Below are 24845 nucleotides of genomic sequence, written 5' to 3'. Positions count from 1 at the left end.
CAAATTAATGAATAACGAGTTTTGAAATCTGAAATCAAGAATAATGACTTATTGTGGTTTACATGGGACAATTTGAAATTTTTGGTTCAGAATTTAGCAAGCATCATGGCATTTGACATGCTTGATTTGCTTTCACAGGCCGAATAAAATGGTCAGATTTCGCCCCCGGGCCAATGTATTGTAACCATCACCATACCTATACGACTCTCCTATAATGTCTTTGTTGAATATCTTTTAGGTGAAGCCTCTATCATTCCTTCACAAGAGATTTGTGTTTCTCAACAGTTACTGGAAGCTGAAACAATGCGCCACATCTTCATGAATTACTACCAGCTGTGCAATGAAATCAGCGACCGAGTTGTGCATCACTTTGTCCATTGCATTGAAACACACGGACGTCATGTTCTGTACTTGAAGTTCCTGCAAACTATTGTGAAAGCTGAAGGAAAGTATGTGAAGAAATGTCAGGACACAGTTATGACCGAGGTAAGGCATTTTGCCTACGGATCTCTCTCGATGGTGCATTATCTTCAACAATGTGATGAGTAACACCCCCCCCCCCACACACACACACACACGCACGCACACACTGACATAGAATACACGACAATTGATATTCTTTCTTGATTGGATTAGCCTTTATTAATCTCGCATTGAGACATTTACATTTCACAGCAGCAAACTTATGAAAGTAATAGGAAAGGAAGAAGTAGAAAAACAAAATACAGAACCTGCTGTAGAGGAATCACTCTCATGGCACCATCAGTCAAAACAATAAAAGATCATAATTGTCTTGAGAGTTGTACTTGTTTACAGTTAAATTATTGATACAGTAAAGTCTCGTTATATCGATATTCTCGGGAGTCGGAAAAAATATCGATATAACCGGACTATCGATATATCCGATCCTGCGGCATGTAAATTTTCTCCTTGCGTTCATGAAACAGTATCGTAATAAGCAGTACTATCGATATAACCGATATCGATATAACGAGACTTTACTGTATTTAAATATGTAAGTTTCAAATGGCCATCTGTTTGGGTGCCGCATGAAATATGTACAGTTGTTGAAGGAGCATTGTGTAACTAATTCAAAAAAAAGGCATGTCATTGCCAATCTTTCAATTAACAATGAATAATTAAGCTGAAATAATCAAGCTTGCGATTGTAACACTTGTATCCTTCTTGTTCTTGCAGCTCGTGAACGGGGGCGAGGATGTCCTGGTGTTCTACAATGACCGCTCCTCATTCCCAGTCTTACTTCAGATGATGGGATCCGAGCGTGAGCGCACTGATGAAGATGGAGCTCTGGCTTACCACAACACCCTTGTGGAGCTTCTTGCTACTTGCACCGAGGGCAAGAATGTCTTCACTGAGCTGAAATGTAACTCTTTGCTTCCACTGGATGACATCATCAAAGTTGTCACCGATGTCAACTGCATCCCAGAGGTAAAGGCTGTGAAAGCACCAAACGCTAGTTATCCCTCTGCCACATTCAGTGGCTTGTGGCTGACAGTTTTTACGGATGGTCAAATCATGGGCGTGTGAAGCCATCTTGTACTCTGGGTTTCTCTTTCCATAAACTCAAATACGAGACTAAGTAGAGGTGTGTGCATGTGAGTGTGAATAGTTGGATGGATATGTACCCAACTCTGCCTTCATTTAACCCTCATATTATGTTAAGGGGGCAATTTTACCCGTTTCCATTTTTGTGTTGACTAAAAGCACTGGATATCTTTTCGTTTTCCTTTCTTCAAAACAGTTCTAAAATATCCCAATGGGATAGAAAATGTTGTCCCTCTTTTCAAGTAGGTTTATAACGTTTCAGAAACAGTTGTTGCTGATGTCACCTATTATTTGACTGTTTTGTGTGGATTTTTACATACGGGTAAAAATGACCCACAACATAATCAACAATTTTTTTTTCAACATAATATCAGAATCGGAAAGCCTTTAATTGTCCCACAACGGGAAAATTTGCATGAGGGTCAGCTGCAGTAGACTCTTCTTCGTAATAGTTCTGTTAAGTTCAGACTGTCTATTTGTTATCTAATTTACAACAGATTCTTTTCTTACAGACAGTGGCTATTTTAGGTGTTCAATTACCTTACTTGTGTAATTTTCCGTGTAGCTCTTTCTCTTGTTTCTATTTATAATTGTATTTTATTTATTGTATTCTATTTGTGATTGTATTTTATTTATTATCGTACCTATGCTTGTCTGTGACTGTAAAGTGTCCTTGAGAGCTTTGAAAGGCGCTTAAAATGAAATGTATTATTATTACATTATGTTTCGGCGTATACTTCCGCCTTCGTCAGACTGACGAAGGCGGAAATATACGCCGAAACATGTAAGGTAATTGAACACCTAAAAAAGCCACTGTCTGTAAGAAAAGAATCTGTTGTGAATTATACAGTAGTAGACTCTTGTCTACACATGACCTGAATGAGCTGTGGAAAATTACCTGAGCCTATTTTTTCCCCCATTCTTATCTTTTTCTCTGTATAGGTGAAAACTGCATATGTGAACTTTGTCAATCACTGTTACGTAGACACCGAGGTAGAAATGAAAGAGATCTACACCTCCAATCATATCTGGAAGCTATTCGACAACATCCTAGTTGATATGTCCAGAGTAAGGCTCAGATTTCAAGTCTCAATCACCATACGGTATCATCAGAAAAGCTGTTGGTCAAATATTTTCTTTGTATTTCTAGGTGTGTAACACGACCACAGACCGAAACCATGCCGATTTGGCCCTTGAAAAGTATGTGACCGAGACAGTGATGGCCATTGTCACAGGATTCTTTAGCTCACCATTTTCTGTGAACCACTCCAACCTTCAGGTATGCCAACACAGGAAGTGAAATATTAACTATCAAGTATCATGACATTGCCCAAATAAAAATAGAAGTCACCTCCCCTGATCATTTAGAAACCATTGCTAAATTGTTGTGCTGCGAAACTGCTGACTTATTAGTAAATTTAAATTAATTACCCCAAAAGTGTCAACACTTCATTTTTTGTCTTTTTATTGTTCTGCAGCACAGTATCTTCATGGCAATAAGGCTCATTATTATTATTATTATTATTATTATTATTATTATTATTATTATTATTATTATTATTATCCTTATTGATATTGATATTAATGATATTAATAATAGTATTAATGTGGTTGTTGTTATTATCATTTTTATTACAGCAGCACTCTATAGGAGCTTAGTTTAGTTGTGAGGTACGGTACGGACGCCCATTTAACATTTGGTTATTTAATGAACAAAATAATGGTATAAAGCACGAGACAGTCTTTTACACAAACCTGATGTTCAGAGTGAATTGTTGGTTTTATATGCTATATTTATTTGAAATAACATAAATAACATAACTCGGTCTGCTTATTTCCACCTCCATAATATCAATCGTCTCCGTCCCTCGCTCACCCCTCACCCCGCTGCTATCCTTATCCACAGTCTCGTCACCTCCCGCATCGATTATTGTAACTCACTTCTCTTGGGTGTCAATCAGAAATGTCTCCATAAACTCCAACTCCTCCAAAATTCTTCAGCCCGGATCATCACTCAAACCCCCTCCTTTCACCACATCCCCCCAGCTCCACTGGCTTCCTGTTAAAGTCAAAGTCAGCTTTATTGTCAAATATGCTAATATGCATGACATACAGCACAGATGAAATTACTGTCCTCTCGGACCCAGCATGCAAGGCACTTATAATTACTTAACAAACATAAACATGAAAACGCCAATTTGCCGGGAGAGGGGAGCCGCTGCGTGTTTTAATAACAAATATGACAACACAAAGACACAAAGACACAGAGTCATTCATTCTTCAGGACTTGCTGTACCCTCTTTGTGATGACATGAAGCAGTTCTAGTTGAAAGAGGAGAGGATCAAAGCATCCATGTCAGCAGTGGATCAGGGACGTCATGGTGGAATTTGTACGTCTACTACAAGCTAAATGTTGAAAGCAAACACGAAGCTGTAGGATCCATTGACGAAAAGACATTGTCTCACATCTCCTGTCCCACATAAATCCACTTCAATTCCAAGCCGCGACAGTTCCACATACGCATCGGCGCTCTGCGCTGACGCTGCTGTTAAACATCGAATCGAATTCAAAATACTTATGTTTACATTCAAAGCCATCCATAACCTTGCCCCTCCCTATCTTTCTGACCTGCTTCAAATCTCCGTTCCCTCTCGGTCCCTCAGATCCTCATCCTCCCTTCATCTCTATGTGCCCTCTGCCCGTCTCACCACGATGGGATGCAGAGCTTTCAGCCGCTCTGCTCCCAAACTCTGAAATTCACTTCCACCGAACATCCGTAATATTGACTCCCTCCCTATTTTCAAGTCCCACCTCAAAACCCATCTGTTTAAAATTGCTTTCAATGTCTAGTTCTGCTATATATATATATATATATATATATATATATATATATGTGTATGTATGTATGTATGTATGTATGTATGTATGTGTGTGTGTGTGTGTGTGTGTGTGTGTGTGTGTGTGTGTGTGTGTGTGTGTGTGTGTGTGTGTGTGTGTGTATATATATATATATATATGTATATATGTACAGTAAAGTCTCGTTATATCGATATCGGATATATCGATACTCCCGGTTATATCGATATAACGAGACTTTACCGTATATGTATGTATGTTATATATATGTGATTTGTTTTATTGTTTTTATTGTGAAGTGTCCTTGGGTGTTTTGAAAGCCGCTTGAATTAAATGTATTATTATTAGCATTATTTGAAATAGTTGCTTCAAGTTTTGGGGGACATTTAGAACACACTTCTTTCTAAGGGTTTTTATGTCTCCTGTTTGCAACAGACAAACCAATCCATCTTCATCAAGCTACTCCAGTCAGCTTTCAGGCTCTACAACTGTACATGGATTACTCAGAAAGCAAATATTGAGAACTGCATCAGGACGCTAGCTGATGTTGGTAAGTACTGTTTCAATTTGACTGACAATTTTTCATTTCGGGTCATTCGGATGAAAAGTGTATCACCGATTCTCATTGCGTGGTTTTATTTTTCAGCCAAGGCAAGGGCAATAGCGATCCCAGTTGACCTGGATAGTCACGTCAACACGTTGTCTCTTAAGGTCCATAGCAACATGGTTCAGCGGGCAGCAAAGGACTGGAGGAGCTCTGCTCGCACGCGGCCCCGTAAGGAGCACCTGGGCGGCCCTGACTACAAGACCATCATTGAAAAGTTGCAGGTATTCCTCAATCTAGTACCCAGTCAGAAATACTTATCAGCAAGATGGAGAAGTTTCAAGTATGCATACAGTTATTTTTATTGATAGTGCGTTAATTCCTTGATACTAAGAAATAGTGTCTTCACCCATTAATTTAATAAGCTCATTTTATTTTAATGCACAATAACTTTGGAAGTGAATGCAAATGATTCAATTTTAAAGTTGTAGAATGGAATTAAAATGGCATTTCATTTTAGTCTAACTTTGCAGAGTATGCTTCAATTTAAGTAATGACCCAACCAAGTTTCAGAGGGATGCTTGGTTTTCTATTCCTGGGCAATTTAATGTGGCAATTAAGAAATTAACGACTCGTACGTAATTCTATAATGAAAGTAACTCAGGAGTAATGCCTGCCTACTCTAAATCTTACTGCCTGTAGGGGCATAACTTCTTTAATTGTTTCTGAAGGAAAATAATGAAAAATGGTGACATCAGTCTTCATTACTTATGACCAAAATAGTGACTGAACCCGAAACCTGTTTACGGTATAACATCTGTATTTTTTAGTCACGGATAAGTGCTCACAGGCATTCCAACTTGGCAGCGTCTCATCGATTAAATGAGCAGTACTGTGTTTTATTTGAGTCTGTCTTTGCTCTCACTGCGTTGTCATTTTCAAATCATCAAGAAGCAACAGCCTGGTTTTGTTTATTGGACGCCTCTGTAGTGCCACTGATAGTGGATAATGACTGATGTAGAAGGGGCATTAACTTTTAAAAAGATCAGGCCAATCTTCCTGGGAAGACGAAATATTTCAGGGGAAATCAAACAAAGCTAATACAGTGATACCTCGGTTTACGAACCCCATGGCTTACGAACCTTTTGGTTTACGAATGTTAAATTTATGAAAATGTTACCTTGGCATACAAACTATTTTTCGGGGTACACACGGAGCGCCACAATGAGTGATGTGTCGTTCGAGCTCGTTCTCCTAACAAGAAAATGGAATCCTCTATTCCCCGCCCTAAGTCTTCGGTTAAAGCCACGTGATTAGTCAAGAACGCAGCAGTGTTTAATGCTGATGAAACACACTGATGAAACACACCGGACACTCCATTCCATCAAGTCATCAACGACCATCACAAAGGTCAATAAAACGACTATTATCCAGTACAGTTTATTTCTTTAATTATAATACCATAGAACATTTATTATATATAAAATAAGGTATATTTTGTGTAGGTTTAAGGCTTAGAAAATTATAAAGTAGAAAATTATGTTTTATGGGGACTTGGGAACGGATTATTCTCATTTTAATGGTTTCCTATGGGAAATCAATTTTTGGGATACACACTTTTCGCCTTACGCACTCTGTCTGGGAACCAATTAAGTTTGTAAGCCAAGGTATCAGTGTACTTTTAGTTGACATGCGCGGCACAAATCAGACAGCCATGGTGGTTCATACACTGACACAGATGCCTCCCCGTTATTATCCACAACGGCAGCTGAAACAACACAAAACGTGCTGATTTTTTTTTCCTAAACCTTGCAAGGCGATCAAGCACATTAGGCACTTTCTTCAAGGTCTAATGAGACCGGGATCTACCTGAACACTAGCATGACAGCATTGGCTTTGCCTTCTGTCTCACCTTTCCAGTACAGTAACAGAAAGTCAAATTGCATCTTTTGTGATTAAAAAACGTACTTATCAAATTGATATTATTTTGTAAATGCTATCAAGTTTTCAGCCCGAGTGTAAAGGCTGATTAATAATATTGGTGAGAAGGCTTGTAATACTATCATTTCTTATGTTTACTTGAAAAAGTAGTATGCTACACTATAATTATTAAATATCATAGAACAGAATTGTGCCATCTACAGCTTTCAGCAATGACATCCTTAACCCGTGTCAGCGAATCCCTGCATTTCTTTCTGCAACCCATTCACATGTTTTTTTTTCTTCCGATATGCAATCCGGTTTTCAATCATTTTGTATCTAAATGAATTAATGAATGTGCCCATGCATGTGCAGGGTGTTGTGTCTCATTTGGAAGAGCAGTTCAGTCCGATGGTTCAGGCTGAGTTTTCCGTGCTGGTGGATGTCCTCCACAGTCCTGAGCTGCTGTTTCCTGAGGCCGCTCGCCTGCGTTGCGAGAGTGGAGCTTTCATGTCAAAGTAAGTCACGATTTTTGTTTTTTGTTTTTAGTCACACAGATGTCATCCACTTCTTATCCGCCAAAAAAAAATCAAAGAATCTCTTTTTGATATATTATTTAATAACATCCATCCCTCCATTTTCCAGACCGCTTTATCCTCATTAGGGCCGCACGGGGTGCTGGAGCCCATCCCAGACATCTTTGGGCACAAGGGAGGGGACACCCTGAATTGATTGTCAGCCAATCGCAGGGCCCGCAGAGACAAACAACCCAGCTACAACTTCCCGATTTTTAAATAAATAGGCAAAGATTGAGAATATTATTAAAATATATATTAAAAAATTATTAAAATAATAATATTATTAAAATTGGATTATTATTATTATTATTATTATTATTATTATTATTGGATATTATTAAAAATAAGTGACTCCCAACTTTTGATCATCTCAATATTGTTTTCGGCAATCTTGTTCTCTTTTGCCATGTGGGCTTACAGGCTTTTTCTAACTTGATGAATTTCACTTGACACAGAGTATTTCTCAACCTACTCATATCAAGGATCACCTTTTGGTCCTCATCATCCCCTTATCAGTATTGTTTACACAAATCACACCGAATAAGATCACTTTTGATATATTTTCACGATGTATTGTTTATAAAAACAAATATGGTCATTCCAGAACGCAGTGCGACCTACATTAAAGACTGAATTTTCTGCTAATTTTATTAACCTTGGCAACAGGAAGGTAAAATGTCCACGGAGCGTTCTGTTAAGTCATAGCTATACATCACAGTGCCCGCAGAGATCCTCTTGAAAGCAGGAGCATGCGCTCTCAAACCCATGTCGTTAACATAGTCCTCTCAAAGAAACCCTCGCAAACACGACAGCCGGGGTCTCTTTCTGTGAGCCGTCAATAAAACCAGCGTCAGTCAATGACGAACTGATGGACCATCCATGAGAATCTTTTTCATTCGTCTGCTCTCATCTTAACCAGCAGTGATTTGCAAATCATGTTCAAACTCTATACAATTGAATACACTTTAATGATAAGCTATTTCATGTCCAAACTGATCAACATTTATTGTTTTTTTCTTCTTCAAATTATCAGTAACTTTGGACCCACTGACTGCAACACATTTCATTCACAGCTGGGTCATGCGACCTCCAGAAAATAAAAGAAAACATTATTGGACCTTATCATTGACTTTCTCATTCTGGCAGGCTGATCAAACACACCAAGAAGCTGATGGACAAAGAGGAAAAGCTTTGTATCAAGATCCTGAAGACACTCAGAGAGATGCTGGACAAAAAGGACTGGTTTCAGGAGTCTGTGAGTAGTTTGACCACCTTTTTCAGCTCACAGATCGAAAGCCCTTGTAATGATGTGAACAGCCCCCCCCCCTCCAAAAAAAAAAAAAAAAAAAAGATTGTTATCCGCTTAGCCTTTTTTCCAAGTGTTAGCAATGCTCTGCTGCTACCGGCAACTCTCATTCTCTTTCATGTCTGTGAGCCAAGAATCTAGCTCATCTGTATGCAGCGGGTCTTTCTGAGTTACATAAGGATAGGAGGCACTTGAGGACACAGACTGAGGGGGAGACTATCAGGAGGAAGGATGAGGGGGGTGAACTAGCAAATCAATACTGCAGAGGGGTGTGTGGAGGACACGTTTGGTTTTAGTTTCGGGGAGGGAATAACATCACCCGATTGAGGGAAGTGACCGCATGTGAGTGTTTTTGTCTGGGTGGAAAGAACAGCGAGTATGCTGCAAAAGTCAAGTTGTTAACCACCTGCAAGAAGATTGCTTTGAAGCGTGGGGGACATTCTTCCTCTCAGGATATCCATCTCTATTTTATTAGACCAAGCTTGAATCACTTTTATGGGTATTGGTGTTCCTTATTTTGCTGACTGTTTTGATATCACTTCTGTACTATCTGCTTCCTATATGAGCATTTGTGAGAGAGTTGACTCAAGTCTCGTTCACAAAATGCCCAACCCAATGAAAATGGTCCATGTGAACAGCAATTGGAATAAACAGACCGAATCTAAATAGAATTATTCCCAGTGGCCGCCTGCTATCTGCGGGGTTTAGAGCCCGTAAAATCCGTGTCTAATTAATCCCCAATGGAATGCATTGAGAGGGGAAACCCCCCTTTTTTAATTAACGCAAAAAAATTTGTGAACCGTTCCTACAAAGACCAGTTCGTCTCAACTGCTGGTAGCCAACGACAATGCTACTGCCGATGGCTACTATTGTCATGGCAAACCAGCAAAAGTAAGCCTCAAACGTGTATATTTGTTTGTGTGTGTGTATGTGTGTGTGTATATATATATATATATATATATATATATATATATATATATATATATATATATATATATATATATATATATATATATATATATTTTATCGCTTATGGTAGGATTGACAAAAGCATAACGTGCATATGTGCGGTAAACTGTCTGCATTTGCGCTTGTGTTAGTGTTTTTTTTTAAGTTTTATACGGGAATTGTAATCATTTATAAGGGCAGCTATTAGCCAAGGTTGACAGGTATACGTCCCACCCACCTTCCCACAAAAATGTACATGAAGTCCGATACATTTAAATTAGGCCCCTGCGTAATGGTAGTCTATGGACAACCATTGTATGCTTTTTGATTTTACCTAATAAAAAGAAGCTGAAATATCGAAGCCCAAGAAACTAAAACGAAGCACAAATAACAACTGGGCAATAAATTTTGCTGCAGAAGGCTTTGGTAATTTTGAAATTTAATTGCTCACCCGAGACAGATTCTAGACACTGTGCTCCATTTAGCAAAGCAGCCCAAGAACATAGTCCGAGAGAAAAACACCCTCGTACAGTTACAGCTCATGGGGACGTTTTCATGCACCATTATCTGACATCTCTTAAATGAATTCAAGCTTGAAGGGTCAAAATTAGTGGAAAAAAAGAGACCAAATGCACAGAAGAGTTATGTAGAAAAAGTTAAATTCCCCGAATAAATTTATGCAACCTTTCAGCAAATTAAGGGACTTCATTTTTTTCTTCTGGTGGCTTGTGGTCACCTGTTGCTGTTTTTTTCCCTCCCCGTTATTTGTTCCCTGTACACCGTCTTTTGTGACCCATTTCAGTTTTAATCATACTATGACTTAAGGTTAATATAATCATAAAAGGGATTTAAAAAGTTGGAGTCATTTCCTTCACCCTTCTACATTTACATTTTACGATATTCTCTCATTTTATAATCTAATAATGTCCCATTAGACCAGAATAAGATCAGAGAGAGTGGATCGTCTCTCTTTAAACTGTTGAACAGGACATTTTAAAAACCAGACAGTGCGCAGAGGTAGGATAAATATCGGGTTGTGTAGGTGTGTGTGCTCAAGCATATCCCTGTGGCCTCTGTCATATCCTCGTTGCCCTAAGCGCGGAGCTGCTGCCTCACCGCACAGTAGGAGAGTGGGAGGGAATTAGAGAGAGGGGGCAAAAGAAGTTGATGGAAATAATGAGAAAGAGAGAGTGGGAGGGACACACAGACAGACAAAACCAGACAAGGAGAGAGAGAGTGAGTGACAGCATTAGAGACTGGTGGCTCCCCAGGGGTGTGATGAGTTGGTTGGTGGGTGGGGGGTGTGGATGAAGGGAGGGAGGCAGCCATGTGAGGATCCATGTGAGCGGGAGAGGGGGTGGAGGTGTAGTGTGCGGCGGCCGCAGAGTGAGGGATTGGAGAAGCAGCGTCTGTTCAGTCCATGAGGAGAGAGGGCAGGGGTTGTCCTTATGTAATAGCCTGCAGTAGCTGAGCCAACGTCACGTGGACTATCGCATTCTTACTCATGCCATGCCCTCCCTCCTTCATCTCTCCTCTCTCTGCTCGCTGACGCTTTCTTCCTCCTTTAGCATCCCCTTCAGTCACTGTCCATCACTTTGTATGTAAACCGAGGTTAACTTCTCACTCCGCTCCCTGAGTGGTCAACAGAGTAACCGAAGAGGGACACTGACACTTTTCCAAATTGTTATCTTGTCATGTCTGTGTAAGCGCTCAGTCGTACAGGAGTGGTCCATCGATGAAAAGATTTCTTCAGCCGTCATCTGTACTTCATTGAAGGTGTCGGACATTTCGCTTCTTATCCAAGAAACTTCGTCAGCAAACTAACTTCTTATTGGTAGTTTAGGCCTAAACTACCAGTAAGAAGTTAGTTTGCTGACGAAGTTTCTTGGATAAGAAGCAAAGAAGTACAGATGACGGCTGAAGAAACCTTTTCATCAATTTTCTTGTCATGGTTTCGAATGGTAGTGTTTGTGAGTGTGTGTGTGTGTGTGGAGGGGGGTAGAGGAACAAAAATGTTTTTTGTGTCAAAATTTGATGAGTTTCGTGGAATATTGACCATCTTATAGTACTTTATATGACTCGTCAGATCTTTCACATATTCAGCATTTGATCGCTTTACTGTACTGTACTGTAATCGATTTTCTAGACACTGTCATGAATGTACATGGGTGCATATATATATATATATATATATATATATATAAGGAGAGCCTTATTTTTGCCACTCGCCATCTCACCCCTCTTTTTCTTCCACACTTATCATTGTCAGTCTTTGTCACACTGTCTGTCCTTTATTTTCCCACACTTGCCAAGTTTAACACCACCTGCACAAGGCAAATCAGATTTACAGATTACCAACCCATCGATGCTAGGCACATCGCATGCGTCCATGTGCTGGGGGTATACGGTAAGCCTCAGTTTAGACACATGCACACTCCAAGGCATGAATTGCCATGCTGGCCTGGGTGTCCTTGTGTCAACCTTTATCTGAATTCAAGCCAAATTCTGTGACCAGACAGGAAGTTGAAGTCAGTTTTAACCCAAAATTAGAAATGTAGTTCCAAACCTTAAAGTGCTAATGTGAAAGGCCTACAGTCGAAAGCGTTAATCACATGGACATGGGAAATGTGCATCCTTGATTCAGCAGTCAGGTGTCTCCATATTATGTTCTGGTTTCCACAGTGACAAGAAAGCACGTGTTGTTTGTCTGCGATGACCGTGACTCGGCAGGGTGTGTGTCTGTGTGCGCGCGTGCCAGCATGCGTGCGTGTACACACACACATTATTTGTGCCAAATTCTGTCTTTTCAGCACGCTCACCACCCAGAACTTTGTAAGACTCACACATTAACATATAAATATAAATACGAAAAAATAATAAAAAATAAAAATAATTTATTCATTTACTCCAAGCTTGCATGAAAAAACGTGTTCCTGCTTTTTGGTTTCCAACACTGACACCACAAAGAAGGAGGCAGGAGCACTGGCAGTTTAAGTGTGTGTAAAACCGCATACAACGCCACAAATAAGGCAATAAATGAATAAATATGTACGCACAGTACAGTACAGTAGAGTGCAGTACAGTGCAGTGCAGTACAGTACATACACATTTTAATTAAAAAAGCGTTCACCCAGTGACTTCAGGAGTGCCCCAAGGGTCTGAAATGGGGCCCCTGCTTTTCCATAATCTACCTCCTTCCCCCTGTCATTTTAAATCACATTCATCCTCCTTGACCTCCTGTTGATCAGGAATGAGCAACTCTCACTTTATGCAACTAAACAGTGATAAAGCCGAAGTTCTACTTGTTGGCACGGAATTGGCATTGTCCACGGTACACTGTTTATTTATACCGCATGGGTTGATCACTCCTCAGTGTCCCCATGTGCCCATTTTAAGAAGCATTTTCTTCTCACAATGCAGAGGTCTAGATTTCGAGTCTGCGCTCCGACCTTCCTGTGTAGAGCTCTTATTCTCTCCCCATATCTACGCAAATTTTCTCCAGGCATTCAGGTTTCCTCCCACATTCCAAACACATGCATGAAAAGTTAACTGAGCACGCTTAATTGCCCTGAGATGTGATTGTGACTGTGAAGAGTTGTTGGTGTCTGTGTGCCCTGTGATTGGCTGGTAAGCAGTTCACGTTGTACCCCACCTACTGCCTGAAGACACCTGGGAAAGTCCCAATCATGCTTGCTAGGCTCGTGTGTCTAAGTGGCTCGTATAATGACTGGATGGATAAACAACATAACCCACTAGTCTTACTTCCTCCTGCACAATATAAAATGACTCCATGCTCCCTCACCACTCCATTCTGCTGAGGGCACCACCCCAACTTTTTAAAAATGAGTTATTTAATATTTGTAGGAGCACAAATGTATCTCACATTTCCTCTGATCCAAGTCAAAGTCAGCTTTATTGTCAAATATGCTAATATGCATGACATACAGCACAGATGAAATTACTGTCCTCTCGGACCCAGCGTGCAAGGCACTTATAATGACTTTCACAAACATAATAAACGGCAATTTGCCAGGAGAGGGGAGCCACTGCTTTAACTCTGATAGATGGGGAGAAGTGTGAATAAGTTTGTCAGAACCCAAAAATATTCAAGTATAAACATCTGCAAATTCATTGGCCCAATGTGTCCTTTTATTCTTTTTCAACTTAAAGAATGAAAAAAGTGCTGACTCATTGGAAACCCAATACAGTAAACACAGTTTGAGGGATTTCGAAAGGACTTAATACATTCCCAGGATTGGGAAAACCTGCAAATTATCTTGCATCGTTGCTTCATTCGGATCCATTTGAGCTGATGAAGAAAAAGTTTCTCCTTTTGATTTACTTAAATTCTCATCGTAAATGCAAATGGTTGCTTCATAGAGAAGTAAACACAACCTCTGCCCATCCATTTTCTTCAACTATATTGGCTTACAAAAAGATAGTGAGGTTGAAAGTCAGCTTTATTGTCAAATATGCTAATATGCATGACATACAGCACAGATGAAATTACTGTCCTCTCGGACCCAGCATGCAAGGCACTTATAATTACTTAACAAACATAAACATGAAAACGCCAATTTGCCGGGAGAGGGGAGCCGCTGCGTGTTCACGCGCCGCCATCTTGGGGGGGAAAAAAAATAGAAAAAATAACAAATAGGACAACACACAGTCATTCATTCTTCAGGACTTGCTGTACCCTCTTTGTGATGACATGGAGCAGTTCTAGTTGAAAGAGGAGAGGATCAAAGCATCCATGTCAGCAGTGGATCAGGGATGTCATGGTGGAATTTGTACGTCTACTACAAGCTAAATGTTGAAAGCAAACACGAAGCTGTAGCATCCATTGACGAAAAGACATTGTCTCACATCTCCTGTCCCACATAAATCCGCTTCAATTCCAAGCCGCGACAGTTCCACATACGCATCGGCGCTCTGCGCTGACGCTGCTTTCTTCTTATCGCGGGCTCCTCAAGCCATGCATCCATCCAACCGCAGACTGTCCAACAGCACTGACCTTTCCACTGAACAAAGCGGGGCTGTGAAGATGCTGCCCATTACAGGCGCAAAAAAGCACAATGGCCCCAGAGCTGTCCAGCGATGGTAGTCAAATGGCTCCGACATTCCTCCCATGCAAATTTCCCCATTGCGGGACGAATAAAGGTATTCTGATTCTGATTCTGATTCAAAAACAGTACTGGCATATCCATGCTGCCGAAAGGCGCAACCGCTCAGCACAGTCTCCTCCTTGATGATTGTCGTGGCCAAAAATGCTGAAAAACAATCTGTATCCGTTCCACATGACGCACAACAACATAAAGTGACAAAAGAAAACACAATAACAAGACAAAAACAACAAAAAAAGCAAGGCTCGTGAGAGCACTTGCTGATGGCTGCCTACTCAGGCGCCATCTTGGAAAAAAAAATGCAGTGTTGGTTGATTGTATGGCTGTATTATGTAAGATTTTGCTTAGTGGTGCTATGAAGACAACAATATCTGTCAGTCATAATGAGCGTGCGTGCATCTGCCCGATGTTTTTTCTTGGTTTGTTTGTTTGTTTGTTTGTTTGTTTTCATTGCATTTAGTGCACACTGTGTTGCATCATCATTTTGCCCTTGTAAAAAAATTAGGTGGCGTCATCCCAGGCTTTGTGTCCCTTTGTGATCATCACTGCTTGGGGTGAAATGTTTCATATTGTTTGAACACTCAGCCCTATATATGGGAATAGTAAAATGATCGAGGAATACTTTACATTCAGACCATATGTTAAACCTATTGGGAAAACAAACATCTATAAGGATGAAACAAACAACGCTGTGCTCAGACAAAAACATTGTTTTGAACATGTCAGTACTTCCAATTTGAATCTGGTTAAGGAATCACATGCAATCACCGTCTGTCCAATAGTTTTGAACGATTGTTTATCCTGCAAACATTCTCACCAATTGCTCTCACATTTGGACCTAATTTGTTTTGCTGTTGTGCCGGTTTGCTGGATAAAAGCATTTTGTGTGTCGTGACGCAGTGCATCTCGAAAACATTGTAACTGGGGGCATGTGATGAGTGTGCAGCATTTCATGAGAGACCTGGTTGTGGGCATGAATCAGAGTTGAGCTAATTCGGTTAGAGCATAACAGCGTTACTGATAAATGATGTACCAAAAACAGCCTGTGATTAACATTTGAATCATAAACAGTCATCATTCAAGTTATCACTCACAATCTTAAATGATTGACCTGCTCAAATTATTATGAAGAAAACGGTGGTGAATGAAAATGCCTTAACCTAAAACAGCAAGTGCAATCTTTCCACTTGCAACTCGCAATAAAAAAATGATTATTATTTGCCATTAGTGATTATCAGGTGATCTTCTGCCGGAAATTACAAGAATACATTTCACCAAGTACTTGTGTTTCATTTTCCCCTCGGGTTTAGATCAGGGCAATGTTTTGAGCCGTTAACTTGACACTTTTCTTTTTTTGTGTGTCCCAATGCAGGATTGTGTCTGGGTTTTTAATTTACAGTAAAGTCTCGTTATATCGATATTCAAGGGAGTCCGAAAAAATATCGATATAACCGGGACTATCGATATATCCGACCCTGTTTGCATGTAATTTTCTCCGTGCGTGTATAGAAATAGTATCGATATAACCGGGACTATCGATATATCCGATATCGATATAACGAGACTTTACTGTAATTGTATTACTTTTTTCCAGTGATTTTTTTCTTTGCAATCAACTTCAATAACTTGGCTCAACATTTGAAACAGTGCAGCAATTTTGTTTCTATTTGTTGTAGACTTTTTAACATTTTGACATCGAATCAAAGATTAGTGTGAGACAAGACCGGGAAAAGAAAAACATCAATTGAGAGAGCACATTTTGTTTCAATCAACCTGTTGGAAGTAGGAACATGAGACGCCAGTGCTTTATTTTGTCGCTTCTCCAAGGTTAACACTTTTCCATTGATAATTGTAACTGATATGTTGGCCAGTGCCAGAGCAATCCTTATGTTACTTGCCAAAGGACTGCTCACAGGTCTTTTCGCCAATGGCCCTCTTGCTACTTTGGTCTCCTCTGTGCTCAATCTTTCCTTGGCAGTGGCGCTCCTCTCTGGATTTCAGCATCTTTTAAACTGCACTTACTTTGGTGTTCAACCACTGATCCCTGGGTTCTCATTGGGTGGCGGTGGGCTTCTCCCGATCACACCTTTCTGAGCCTCACTGTCATTGCTCATTGAGCACTGAAGAACTAGCAGAACAATGGGGAGTTTTGACTGCTGCCCAGGCCACATTGCTCATTCTGTCCCATGTCACAGAGTTTGAACCCATGGGAAGGGGGAACCGTGTTACACTTTGGGTCTGTGCTTGGCCAGGCCTCATGGGTGCATGGTCTGTCCACCGGGCACTTGCCCCACCCCCAAGTCGGGCTCCAGCAGACGCACCGCTGACCCGCATCTGAGAAATGGAAAACTTGTGATATTTCTAATCATCACTTGGCTCTTTTGAGCCATGCTTTTTTGTGGTTACTCACTCAGGTCATGTTTGCCAGAGGTGCCAAGGGCATAAAGCCTCAGATTACTTCGCTCCCAGGAGCATTAGCACACACACATCCCATCAGCACGATAAGATAGCAACTCACAGAAGAGTTGACGTGACATAAATTGTAAATCAATTCTAATTCTTCAGAAATATGTTGAATGCCAATTGAACACAGCATCCATCCAAACTGATTTAGATATCTTTCATAGTAAGACAGACAGGAAAACGCACACACACACACACACACACACACACACACACACACACACACACACACACACACACACACACACACACACACACACACACACACACACACACACACACACACACACACACACACACACACTTCCAAAACAGTTGAGCAATTCATCAGAAGGAAGAAGTGCATTTGAGACCGACCTTGTTTCATGTCCTATACAAGACTTGAACGTTACAAAACATATTACCAATTAGGAGAGATTGTGGTTATATTCAAATATTATATATATATATATATATATATATATATATATTATTATATTCAAACTTCAAGTCTTTCACAAGTCTGTTGTGCTCTATTTGCTTACTGAGAAATGTCATATTTCATGCAAAAATGCTGATCTCAAAAAAATCTCAGATGTGCATGAGAACTGGCAGTACTTTCAATAAAAACTGCATGTTATTTTTTGTTGTCAAAATAAAGTAGTTCCAGTCTACAGCAAAAGTTAAAGGCACGATAGCATCAATGTTCCAATTCTGTGGTCGGGGCATGTGCATGGCTTTGTGAGGTGCCCATAAACACATGTTTGTCTTCACTACATACATGATTAGCCTCACGTCATTTGTATAGTCCGGGGGATTTTGTGCATTTTTTTGGTTTTGTTCATAATGTGTCTCGTGTGCGTCACCTGAGTAGGCATCACTCATAGCTGTCCACATGATTCAGATCTCATTTATTTGGCAAACATTCTGCTTCCAATGGTCCAAGTTTCATAGACGATTGACCTTGTCTGAACATAATCTAGCAAAGGGCAACCTCGTTGATTTTTCCTCCATGCTTATTTGTAGGAGAGCAAAATACAGATTGTAGAAATGCAAGGCAAAGGAAAGATGGAACTTGAGCGGTGGGAGGGGAAAAGTGGGGGTGATAGGCTGTGGATGCAGAACATCCCGCAGCTCAGGACACCAAAGCTGCAGTGTGGCGTGCTGGTGCACATTTTAATATCATTTCATAAACCTGCACCAAACTTGATTGTGTTTTCTCGGCAACCTTGTACGCTGTCATCAGTTATTCCAACGCTATTTCTGTCTCTCCTCTCATGGCTACTACACGTCTGACTGGAGGGTTTCTCGTCAATGCAGCAGCAAGATGAGTCAGACTGGGCTGACATCCTGCCTTCCGTCTCCTCTCTCTGTCTCTCTCTCTCTCTGCGGAGCGAGCCAGCAGACTGCAGCAACCTTAGGAGAGAAAACAAGCAAAAACCCCAGAGAGTTTCTTCTCAGTCATACTTTTCTTTTTCAATTTATACAAAACTAACACGTCCCGGCAAAAAAAAGGGAGCGTGAAGTCAACCATGATTCGAGTTGCAGCAATAACTTAGAAAGCATGTTTTGGGATGAGTTTGTAATGTATTTCTTGTAGTCACACACCTAGTGTGTCTAGGCATTGCTGCATGGAAATGAGGAGGGCTCAGTGGATTTTCAACTTTAGTTCAAGAAGGGCTTGTGTCTGTTGGTGTCTGTGTTTGTGTGAATACTCAGCCAGCCAGACAGTGCAGGCAGACAAGTGCCTCCACTGACTGCAGATGAGATGTTTACTGACACAGAGAGCCTCAGCTGCTTGTGCATGTCCACGTCTTCTGCTGGACTGCACCTAACCAACCGCGTTGGTGAGGCATGACATTGCCTCACTGGTTGCTGTCTGCAGTTGAAACATTTTATGGTATCCTTGACAATGATAGTGTGGTATTAGCATCGGGGATGCAATTATGCAACTAGTTGGCCATCATTTTAATCTGTGGTGTATCTCATGTAGCGCTAGACTTACCCTGTCAGGTGATCCAATTCATAACTATAAGGAACTTGCAGTAAATCTTTATCATGCATTTTAGGGCTTTTTATTCTTTACTTCCTCAGTTTTCTTTTAAATTTGTGGGCTGTAAGTGTTGTTATTATTGACACAATCACTCTCCTGGAGAAAAGAGCACATTTTGGTAATCGTGAGATGGCTCTTGATGGATTTTTCTCATTAGCCATTTTATGGACCATTGGGTCCCTCCCAATGTACGTGACAAAAATCATTGTCATTTCATTTTCATTATCTTAATAATAGGGCAGTCTGCATGAAAGTATATTCAGCCTACATGAAAATGATTTTGTGGTTTTAACACTATGCTTTCCTTCCATTCAGGGAAAGGAGTTGAGAGAGATTCTCCTCACTCGCTACTTTGGAAGTCAAAGACTGATTTCGAAGTCCGAGAGCGGGAGTGGAAACAGCTCACATGCTTGTTTTCCCAAGCCAACATTTGGAGGTACCATGTAGAAAATGAGACAAGTTGACAAAGCAGAAAACAAACTTTTTGAGTTTCAATTTCACGTGTGTCCAACCACTTGAAAGCATTTCGATTGACGTGACTGGAATGTATGATTGATCTCTGCAGGAGGTTCGCTCACAGCAGACTTTGACAAGCCATGCAGTAGCGTCACGGAGATCCAGTGCCAGCTGGACAGCGTTGGGGCATCTGAGCTAGTGATTGACCTTATTGTCAACACTAAGAATGACCAAGTGTTTGAGGAGAGTGTTCTTTTGGGGATTGCCCTCCTACAAGGCGGAAATACACAGATACAGGTGATTGGCATCAATTTTCACAGATCTGTTTTCTCAGCAAAAGGTACAATCATTTAAAATGCAAATCTGTCCGCCGCCTCTAGGATTCCTTCTACAGTCAACTATACAAGCAAAAGAAGTCAGAAAGGTTCTTTAAGGTCTTTTACGACCGCATGCGTTTGGCCCAGCAGGAGATCCGTGCCACCGTGTCCGTCAACATGTTTGAGCTCAGCTGTAGAAAGAGGGATGACGACACTGACTTTGGCTGTGTCGGATTCCGGAAAGGTATATACAAGCGGTGAAACATTGAAAACATACATCATTAAAAAGCTCCTCCCATTTTCGTCACTGGTCTATCCTAAATGTTGTTGATTCACAACTTACAGATAATATTACATACAAATGGGCTGCTGCAGCTGAAAAGCTTCAGACTGCTGAAAAAAAATAAAACACTCACCCCAAACTAAAGTCCTTCTGCAGTTTGTGTGGTCCTGAAGCCCATTTTGTAATTGTGGAATAACCAAAAGACTGTTTTGCTGACCTCTCTGTAGAATGTTTTTCTCAGCCTGTGCTGTCACATGTCAGAGACCATGTGATGTTCTGCATCCACAGCCTATCAAAAGACCATTGTATCAGGATTGTGTGCGTTCATATTGCGGCGCCTGCCGCAATACTCGCTCTTTTGTTCACTCCAGAAATGAATAAGTCGAAATGATTTATGAGGTGTTTTTTTTTTCAAAGTGTTGATCATTAATCCTTCACTCAATTTGAGTCCGTTATTCCAAAATGCCCTTCTGCCCTCCATTGAAACATTTTACGTTTTCATCTATGCTGCAAGGGAAAGACTCAGGACTTCATATGAGGGAAGACATGCGAGGGCAACTTAAAGAGGCGTCATCTGTGACCTCTCAGGCTTTCTGTGCTTTCCGAAAAGAGCTGGATCCGGATCTTGAAGCCTTGTGCCAGAACAGTGACATTAAAGGGACTGAAGAGGCCTTAGAGGAGACTCGCATGAGCCAAGCCATCACTATTATGAAACCCATCTTACGCTTCCTGCAGCTTCTCTGTGAGAACCACAATTGTGATCTGCAGGTGCACTTTTTGTGGTTTTTTTTTCCGCCCATACTTGTGATTTTGGCTTTTAATTATTGATTTCACCACTTCTTTGACGTACGTCTGTCTCCTCTGCGTTTAGAACTTTTTGCGCTCTCAAAACAACAAGACAAACTACAATCTTGTATGTGAGACACTTCAGTTTCTGGACTGTATTTGTGGCAGCACCACTGGAGGCCTTGGGCTACTTGGCCTCTATATAAATGAGAACAATGTTGATCTTGTTCGTCAAACATTGGAAACCATCACTGAGTACTGCCAGGGCCCTTGCCATGAAAACCAGGTAAATCATTGCCTGAATTATTCTTTTTAAATATAAAATAATAATTAAGAATCAGGCAGTTTGTTAAAATTATACGGTGTGACCGTTATCAGGGATAACAACAAACCAAGCCAGAAATTGTGTGTGAATGATGATAAATGAAATGTCTATAAAAGAAATATTTTTTTGTTCTCATCTAACATTTGCGAACTACATCTTGTTCTTAGACTGGAAAGTCATAAAGTAGGCACTTGTTATATAACACCTTGTTTTTCATGTTTTCAGCATGACGTTTCAAATTCAACATTTCAATTTACTTTCTGGGAGCCGAGCGTCATTGTGTACTTCAGGGGTGTCAAACTTATCTTCAGCCGCGGGCCACGTTGTGGTTACGGTTTCCTCTTGAGGGCCATTATGAATTTGGGGAAAACATTCGAATGTTTGATCTCCACATATTACATACAGAACGCACAACAAATTAATGAATAACTAGTTTTCAAATCTAAAGTCAAGAATAATGACTTATTGTGGTTTACATACGACAATTTGAAATTTTGGTTCAGACTAGCAATCATCATGGCACTTGGGTTGGATTGGATTAGTCTTTATTAGTGTTGCAATGGATAAATTTACATTTCACAGCCGCAAAGTGATGAAAATAAAAGGAAAGGAAAGGAAGAAGATAAAATAACAAATGCAGGAGCTGCTGTAAAGGCAGTTGCTTTAAAGGCAGCCACTCTCGCGGCGCCCTCTTGAAGTAAAAACAAAAACAAAACAAAAAACCACAAGAAATTCATGAATAACTAGTTTTTAAATCTTAAATCAAGAATAATGACCATTATTGTGGTTTACATAAGACAATTTGAAATTTTGATTCAGGCCAGCAATCATCATGGCACTTGACGTGCTTGATTTGCTTTCGCGGGCCGAATAAAATTATGTGATTGGACAGATTTGGGTCCCGGGCCTTGACTTTGACACCTGTGGTGTACTTCTTCCCTTTCCAGACATGTATAGCCAAACATGAGTCAAACGGTATTGACATCATTATTGCGCTGATTGTAAACCCCATCAACCCACTGGGGAAGAACCGCCTGGACCTGGTTTTAGAGCTCAAGGTGAGGCTTGAACCATGTGTCTGATGATGAAAGTTGACTATTTCATTGAAAGTTGAAAATGTTTTCTAGAATAATGCATCCAAACTCCTGTTGGCAATCATGGAGAGCCGTCATGACAGCGAGAACGCGGAAAAAATTCTCTTCAAGATGAGACCCACTGAGCTTGTGAGTGTATATGCGAGCTGTGGTACCAATGCAGCGGACTGCACATTGGTGGATGCCATTGTAAAATCTGAACAATTGCTGTTCCTGAGGTGGATGTCATGAAAGAGGCCTATGCCCAAGCTCTGGAAAGTGAGGAGGATGAAGATAGTGCTCTAGACCACATCAAACCATTGGATGTCGGTCACAACATTTATATACTGGCCCACCAGGTTAGTGACCAGTATAAATTACACAGATCTGATTGGGTGATATTTTACGTGAGATGCCCATTTTGTGATCAGTCTTCATGTTTTTCTTTTGTCAACCCATCACTGATGCCATTGATCACCTCCAAGATATAAAAATTTAAAGATGCAGTTCTTCCCACACACAGTTCGCTATGAACGGCCAACACAAATTAATTTTGGCTGCTGCTGAAGGATTTTTTATGCTACTTGTTAATGTGTAACTGCTGTAACAACTTCCTTTCCACATGGAAAGCTGCTCTGCTGTTTGTGTGAGTCTTCCAATTAATACCAGTTTCGATTTCTTTTGTGGTACAATACTGCAAATTAAGTGCTTCAAATTGAAGTTTCGGAATCGATCTTAGTGGTCTCAGGTGAAACGGTAATGGTCCCTTCACAAGGGCTTAACTGGCCGTTGCGTATAGTGGTTGAATGCCAGGTGAAGCGGCATCCTTGAAGCATTGCACAGAGAGCTAAACATTGGCACAAATGTTTGTTTTGTTTCAACGCGCAAGTCGTTGACGCGTGATCAGCCTCAAAAATCCTGATTGTGTAAAGCCTGTTCACCAGGCCGATTTTTTTTTTTTTTTACTCATGCTAAGCAATTGTTACATTTCCTCTCTGACCTTCTGCTGACCTCAGTTTGCGCAATGGTTGGTGCTGAAGTACATATAGAAGTGATCTGAGTGTGACAAAGAATACTTGTAGGTGTTTTAATGTTCAATTGTTCCCAGCAGGCGAAGACTGGCTCTTGGGGCTTGTCAGTTTGAATGTCGTCTTTGTCTGCTGTTAGCAAGAAAAAGCAGGCTGCGTCTAACAAACTTAAGCATTGTGCCTTCACACTCAAGCGTCAAATAATATTTTGGACTACCCAGCTGACTTGTGTCATTATAACAGTAAGATAAATTCACTTGATTTCACATTTTACACTTTTTTGACATTTATAGGTGACTGACGGTATAGTGGTTCACTCACCTGATTACATACAAAGAAGGCAGCGTGGGTTTAGCTTTTACTCAGTGGTGAGATGAATGTGAGTGTGGATAGTTTGCTGTTTCCATATATGCCCTCAGATTGACCATTGCCTAGTCGTCAGATAGAATTCAGTTTCCTATGAAACCTGAATGTGATGACTGACAGTATATGAATGGATCGAACAGTTGTTGTCAAAGGTGTCTTCCTCAGCATAATATGATTTCGTCACATCTAAATAGAGAGGTCAACTTTTGTATCACAAAGAAAGAGAAACAACTTCATTTTTTGCATCGGTTTGGCTTTTTCAGGGGAAGTAAACTAAAAAAGGTCTTTACAATAACATGTTCAACTATTCTCAACACAGCCTTCCGATTAATATTTTTTTGTAAAATATGACTTAAAGAGCACATCCACACATGTCGGGGAGGTGGACTTTTAGCCACTTTCCGGCAATTGAAAATGAAATCACACTTTCTCAGGACCCGGGTGCCAACCAATCACACGACCTGTGCCCTGAGCGACCGTGTTGTCATTTTGAGTCGAGAGCAAAGTTGGCAAAATGGCTGCCCCTTGACATGAAAAAAAGCAGGTGGATTTTGCTGCTTCACTCTTATTCCACAAATTCTGTATTCATCACAATGTTGTTTAGACCAGTGAATGTGTGTGGAGCCTGTTAATTTGGGGGATTACTTCCCCTTTAAGCCCGGCATCATGCACGCAGATGGTGCATTCTGTACATTTTTGCTTTCAATTTCACAATGACATACATTTCATATGAAAATAGGCAAACACCATAACAATTCACTGAGCCCGTTAACATCTAAATAAAGGTTGTGTTGTTCATTTGAAGGGTGATCATTCAGATAATTAGTCACAAATTGAGACTCAACAAATTCTCAAAAAAAGACTTTATCAACAT

General features: G+C 40.5%; 1 protein-coding gene and 1 long non-coding RNA gene across 4 annotated transcripts in view; one reads left to right on the top strand and one right to left on the bottom strand.

Moving 5' to 3' along the window:
* itpr2 (inositol 1,4,5-trisphosphate receptor, type 2) overlaps nt 1-24845 on the top strand; it is a 64477-nt gene that overhangs the window by 22362 nt on the left and 17270 nt on the right. For 2 of the 3 annotated variants that reach the window (XM_088997404.1, XM_088997405.1), the window contains exons 30-45: nt 286-486; nt 1198-1449; nt 2509-2634; nt 2717-2845; nt 4859-4973; nt 5070-5251; nt 7263-7405; nt 8612-8720; nt 19653-19773; nt 19903-20090; nt 20174-20354; nt 20908-21161; nt 21265-21465; nt 22452-22562; nt 22632-22727; nt 22817-22936. In XM_088997404.1, the coding sequence (XP_088853530.1) occupies nt 286-486; nt 1198-1449; nt 2509-2634; nt 2717-2845; nt 4859-4973; nt 5070-5251; nt 7263-7405; nt 8612-8720; nt 19653-19773; nt 19903-20090; nt 20174-20354; nt 20908-21161; nt 21265-21465; nt 22452-22562; nt 22632-22727; nt 22817-22936 (2529 nt within the window). The remainder of the gene's footprint in view (nt 1-285; nt 487-1197; nt 1450-2508; nt 2635-2716; nt 2846-4858; nt 4974-5069; nt 5252-7262; nt 7406-8611; nt 8721-19652; nt 19774-19902; nt 20091-20173; nt 20355-20907; nt 21162-21264; nt 21466-22451; nt 22563-22631; nt 22728-22816; nt 22937-24845) is intronic. The other variant, XM_088997406.1, reaches the window with a different exon arrangement.
* LOC148898282 (uncharacterized) lies at nt 18175-20854 on the bottom strand. Its single transcript, XR_016115089.1, has 2 exons — nt 20527-20854; nt 18175-18700 (listed from the first exon to the last, which is right to left on the bottom strand). It is a non-coding gene; the product is annotated as an uncharacterized LOC148898282 (long non-coding RNA).

Source organism: Hippocampus bargibanti, linkage group LG05 (genome assembly GCF_051943395.1).
Source record: "Hippocampus bargibanti isolate YZ-2025 linkage group LG05, ASM5194339v1, whole genome shotgun sequence".
NCBI lineage: Eukaryota > Metazoa > Chordata > Actinopteri > Syngnathiformes > Syngnathidae > Hippocampus > Hippocampus bargibanti.
This window is presented reverse-complemented; position numbering and strand designations above follow the sequence as displayed.